General features: G+C 32.4%; 1 protein-coding gene across 7 annotated transcripts in view; it reads right to left on the bottom strand.

Annotated features, from left to right (window-relative positions):
• The window catches only part of LOC106461093 (biotin--protein ligase-like), a 43,042-nt gene that overhangs the window by 28,728 nt on the left and 8,174 nt on the right, over window positions 1–6,140 (bottom strand). For all 7 annotated transcript variants that reach the window (XR_002610918.1, XM_022387966.1, XM_022387965.1 and 4 more), the window contains 3 exons: window positions 4,480–4,662; window positions 3,939–4,213; window positions 2,998–3,053 (listed from right to left, as the gene is read on the bottom strand). Coding sequence is in view for 6 of the 7 variants with exons in the window: in XM_022387966.1 (XP_022243674.1) it covers window positions 2,998–3,053; window positions 3,939–4,213; window positions 4,480–4,662 (514 nt within the window). In the remaining variant the exon portion in view is untranslated. The remainder of the gene's footprint in view (window positions 1–2,997; window positions 3,054–3,938; window positions 4,214–4,479; window positions 4,663–6,140) is intronic.

Below are 6,140 nucleotides of genomic sequence, written 5' to 3'. Positions count from 1 at the left end.
CTATTTGTTTTGAGGTCAAAATCCTTGAAGATGCAGGAATTTGGCTTCACAACCTGAGATAAAAACAAGTCACACTGTCCAATTAAGCAATCACATTCTTCTACTTTGAGACATTTCAAATTGAAAATGGTGGACAATACATGCTGAAAATGAGCCTTACTATCCATTGCATTTGAGACCATTTTTAGAGGAGAAAACAGGGGACATTATGAGTAAATGAGTATTTCAACGGACACTTCACTAGCAATTCCTCAATTAAACATATCCAAATAGACAAACACTCATTGCAAAATGTAAAATTGTCTCTTGGAGTTGCCTTCTTTGTGGTCATCAATACTTTCATATTTTCTGTTACACAAAATCTGTTATCCATATATATAGCCAATTTGATATTTTCCATATTGCTTAAGTCAATTTTCAACAATTTAAATGCAATTTCTGCTTTGGATAGCACATCATGTTTTATAACTCTCCTTAGTAGGTTTCTGATCATAGACTCAAGATCACAGCTAACAAAAGGCCGTACAGGGTGGTCAGTCTGATATTTTATTAGAAATGGAGAGAGTTCTTCAGATACTGAAACATCTTAAGCCATTTTTTACATCTGAAAAAAGAGCTTAATTTTAGTCATCGTTTGCAAATAGGAATGGACAGTCCAAATGTTAACTGATTGCTCCATGAGAAATTAGAACCAGTTAAAAACTATGAATTTGGACTCATCAACATCGGGTCTTGGTCTCTACACAATCCATGTGGCTCTTTGTACTGCTTTCAGTGCCTCTGATATTTAGAAGCAATACATAAATCAATGTACCACTTTTTCAAAGATTCTCCAGCCAAACAGGAAGACTTTGAGAAAATTACTGGGTCTCATACATATGCACAGAAGTTTTGTTCTATCCAATGGGTAGAGAATGCACCTGTTGCACAAAGGGCAATTGAAATTATTCTGAATTTCCAGACATACATCAAAACAGTTGAAGCCAAACTAAACTCTTACACAGTACCAAAAAGTCAAGCTTTTTAATACTGTGAAATCCGTGTGGCTGAGAAATGCAAATTCCAGAAATCTAGTCATCAAAATATTTTTTTCTAAGTCAAAGTACTGAAGATACACATTAAGTTGGTCCTTTTGGTTTACCATTTAAGGATTCATTGTACAATAGCACAAATCTGTACCTTTTCGAAGCTTTTGATACAAATTTAATTTGGTATATGGGGGCCAATACAGAATAAGCCACATGTGCACATTTTTTCTCTCCACAAGAGAAGTTAGATGTGATTTTGCTATCTGGGAACATCTTTTTAAACAGTTCATTTATGTTTCTATAGCTTTTGTAACTGTACTGGCTAACAATGGTCTTCAGGACCCACAAAACTTCATCTTTTTTACTCATCTTCTTTTGAAACATTGAATCCTGTCTGCCCTGTGATGAATAAATTGCATAATGAGGTGCTGACACCTTGATGAAAGGAATAGAATCATCCAAAGGCTAATTGTAAAATAATGCAACTTTATTAAATTGTATTTTGCATATAAATCAATAAAATTTGCCCCATTCTCTTTGATATTAAATTTAACTTAGGAATATTATTCACTTAATTGCTGGACTATGGTGTCATGTTTATTTGTTGCAACAGTAGGCCTAACTGTTGATGTTCTATCTGGAGTCGGCCTAGATTCAGATGATATCGTATCAAACTGTGTATAGTGGCATGACTGCTGTTGACGAGTGCCCTTTATGCACCTTCGCCTTGTTCTTTTTTCCCTTTATATGGCTTATCACCTCAAATTCGCCCATATTGCTAACATTAAACTTTTTATGGCACATACTGCAATAAGCTTCTTGGGGATGTGCACCTGTAACAAGCTATTCCTTGTACTCATCCTTCAGAAGCCATGCATTGTTAAATATACATTTGCTTGGCATGTTTTACACAAGTACACATTCAATTCAATACCACAGAACACAAAAAAAAATGATGGAAAAAATGGATGAATCATGATTGCGTAATTACTTGAATAGTGAGGCTCAGATATCAACAGCCTCATTCAACTTTGTAACAATGAAATAATTCAAGTTGCTATTTAAGTATGTGCAGTACATTCTTTTCACTAAAGAAAAACATGAAGGGCTTGCTCGGAATATTGTCACCATTGGATATTATACAATGTAATCATTAAATAAACAAATTATAGAAATAATTGGTTTATAATACTGACAAGAGAACATTTTCATTTTCTATGACTTTTACAAAACCTTGGGGTAAATTATCATTTTTCCAAAACTTTCCAGGCCTTGGAAAATGCTTCCACAATTTTCTTAGACTTTCCAAAAACCTGTACAAACTCTGGGTGAGAATTTACAAACCCAAAAGCCAATGGCAAAATCCATCCACATGCCCCAGGCAAACAGTACACGACATAATCAAGAAGGCACTGGAAAAATGATGTGTAGCACACCTCAAACAGCTGGAGAATAAAATAGGTATTGATGCTATTCTGTATGAAGAAATACTGTTCTAAACCACCAGATATAGAACCTACATATTTCTGAGCAATCAGACTTTTGAAATGGGCAATACTAAACTCTTGTCCTCAAACTCTAGATGGTGTCTGGAAAGCTTCAGGGAGTACTGATGTGCTTTTTACATGGCAGTCTTATGATAGAGTCTTTAGCAATGAAAACTATGTAGTAGGGCTATTGTCAGGTTGCATGTCCATCAGAGAGAGCATAAGAGGACAGAGCAAAATAGATTGTAGCATGATGGTGAGGCTCAAAAATAATCTTAATATAATGTACTTAATCTTTGTATAGAATCACATACGTTTTTGTAGATTATACATGAGTTTACAAAAGATTGAGAAGCCAGCATTGTTTTGAAACATTTATTGACAAAAAACATAAAAAGAATTTCACACTGGAATTTTCACAACTGTTTTCTTGGCAGAAATACTATTACTATAGGTTTTATTACAGCAATACACAAACCTACCTCTTCCTTTTGTTTGATATTTTGATATAGCCACTATCCCATTAATATTTGTGAACCTATGAGAAAAATAGATAACACAAAGTTTCACAATGCTGTTTGTAAAAGTTTTTGAACTTAATAACTTGATACTATATAAACATTTTTGTTAATTCCTTTCACATAAGAAATAAATTATAAAAACCGAAAAATTTAGTAAAGTACTGGTGCCACTCAAAGAGTATTAATGATAACTCTGAGTTCATATAAATAAGTTCAACAAGCATACATGTACATGTCAAATTATTTTACATTATTTACATATCTGTAATGAAATAAACACAAGTTGTATGTTCATCTTATAAAATCAATTACGAGCTAGAATCCTAACATCTTTTATCATGTTCATTTGCTTGGTCATTACATTCAAATAACTTTACTTTCTATAACTGTTCAGAAATCTTTAGGGGTTTTTGAGTCCTTCTTAATTCATCATACAGTAACGTAACATAATTTAGATATGTGAATAATGTTATGACATTTCACCTAATTCATAACATTATTCACATATATAAATTACGTTAGGATACTGTATGGTGAATAAATAAAGACTCATAACCCCACAGATATTATATACACATCCCCATTATAAGAGACCTAACTGTATTTCTTTGGTTTGCTGACCCAAGCTGTGCAGATGAGCCTTGAATAGGCAAAACTACAGTCCATAGCACAGGGTGTGGCCAATGAAGGAATGCATTAGGCCTCTACATCGCAGATTCTCATTTCAATCTGTAACATATGTACATGTTCAGAAATCTGTTCAGAAAGTATTTTTTTTTCTATACTGTGTTACTCATGCATATATAATTTGTAGCAACATTTCTAACTAGCATGAAGTAAGTATGAACCATCATCTTTGTTTAGATGTATATCAATTTCATTAACAAAAATGATCAACATACCTTTCCAACAAAGTCATTGTTGTAGAGACAACATCAAAATATATAATAATTTGACCTAAAACCTTGGTTTGTAGATATGATCTATATCTTTCAAGATTAAAGCTCAATTCAGCTGTATTGTCATTAATTTTACAACAGACAGGAATTTTGTCAGCCAACAATGCAGGAGTCCAGTAATCAGGTAGGCTATCCACAAAATGTAGAGTAAAACCACTACATGGAATCTTTCCTTGGGGAAATTTCTTTATGGAAAGAAGAAATTCCTGAAGCTTTTCCTAGAATATAACAACCCATGCCATAAGTTTAAGTTGCTCTGGTGAATTTGAAATAGAAAAACTCCTTTTTAAGAACTAATTTAAATGTGATCTAAAAAAATATGAAGAGAATCTACAGATCTCTTTTAAAATAAAAAAAATTGTCATCAAACACTTTTTTATAATAGTTGCTCCTAAAAATGCTGTAGCAAAGTTAGTCAGATATTCAACTGTATTCAGATATAGTTATTCTAATATCATCAGATTGTACACAAAGTTTTGCTCACATGTGAAGTTGCTAACAGAATACCAGATGTGAGACTTCTCTGAGATCCAGGCCCACATAACATGTCTAAATATGAGGAGAGAAGAAGTTGGAGAATCTCTAATCTTTCTTTGTTATATTGTTTCAGTTGTTTAAATTCTTCTTCTCCCGAGGACAATAACAATGCATCTAGCTCCAGGTGTACCTAAATAGCACAAACTGAGGAATTATTGATATTCAAACACTTCAAAAAATATAATACACCACTCAATCAAATTGAAGTTAACAGACTTTGTTACAGAAGTCTTGTTAGATTGTTTTACATAATTCAATTAAACTACAGAAAAATGAAAGAGATATTCAGTTCTTACTATATCCAAGTAACATAATTTAAAACCCTCTCTAATGTCTCAGCATATTATCTCAAAGAAGAGACCTGCCATGTATAGCACAGTATAAAATACTTTCAGCATATGACCTACCTCTGCACCACACCACAGACATTTTTTATTTAATCTAAACATACAACTCATATTAAATTACACTTTCTTTTGTATTTAAATGAACTGAATACTACATTACTGCTTGACATTCTCCAATATTTAATGATTATTATACAAATTGTCTTACATAACTAATTTTCTTTTGGAATTTCCTTATACAATGCACTGCAGTTTTGAGTAGGATTGTAGTTTACAATAAAAATTATATACATAATCATAAAATATCACGGGTTTAAAGGTAAGATTTAAACTAGCTAGACAATGATTAATCATGGAATTAATGCTTTCACAGACAAAAAATAGTGTATAAATCACTCAAAACAGGTGCAAAGGGTATTCTGAGAATAGCAGAAAAATCTGACTCGCACACCATAGTGTAGGTGAAATGGTGAACAGATTCTAACTAACTTTAAAGTTTGAACTATCATATAACTTACAAAGTATTTCAATACATGCATATTCTCCCAAGGATGTAGTAACTCAATATTTGCTATCATTAATTATACTAATTAAAACTTCCTGACTTGTGACTTACATTTATAAAACCTACTGAATTGACTTCTAGGAGACTAAATTTTCTAAAACCTAATAAATTGGTTGTTAATGGAGGTCCTTGATTTTTAGACACCATTTATTAAACTCAATGTGGTGATTCATGGGGGTACTCAACTTCTAGTCTAAAATAATTAAAACCTAATGAACTGGTTCCAAGGGATCTTTGACTTATGTTCTCATTTTACTAAAAACTGGTGAACTAATTTCTCGGAATCCTTGACTTGTGGCTTACATTTATTAAAGCTGACTGAAATGGTTACTAGGGGCCAGGGCTGTATTAACCATGGCACAGTTGCGCTAGGGCTCTAAGCAATGAGGGGCCCCTATTGACGATACAAATCATTAGTTTAACTCTCTCTTTTTTTTTATAAATCTTCATATTTTATCTGTTATTTGTTCTATTCTTACTCAATACATACTAGATCAATTTGTCCAACCTCATAATCATCATACAAAATAAATCTAAATTACCATTTCTTCTTTCTAGAATTACTTCAAATTGTAAAAGGAAACAACATTTCTTTACACTAAATAGTTTAAAACTTCTTAACCTTATACAGCTGTTTATAATTAGATTTTATTGTTTTGTTGCGTCAGCGAGGTCACGTGACTAGTGTCACGCCAC

Source organism: Limulus polyphemus, unplaced genomic scaffold, assembly GCF_000517525.1.
Source record: "Limulus polyphemus unplaced genomic scaffold, Limulus_polyphemus-2.1.2 Scaffold896, whole genome shotgun sequence".
Classification (NCBI taxonomy): domain Eukaryota; kingdom Metazoa; phylum Arthropoda; class Merostomata; order Xiphosura; family Limulidae; genus Limulus; species Limulus polyphemus.
This window is presented reverse-complemented; position numbering and strand designations above follow the sequence as displayed.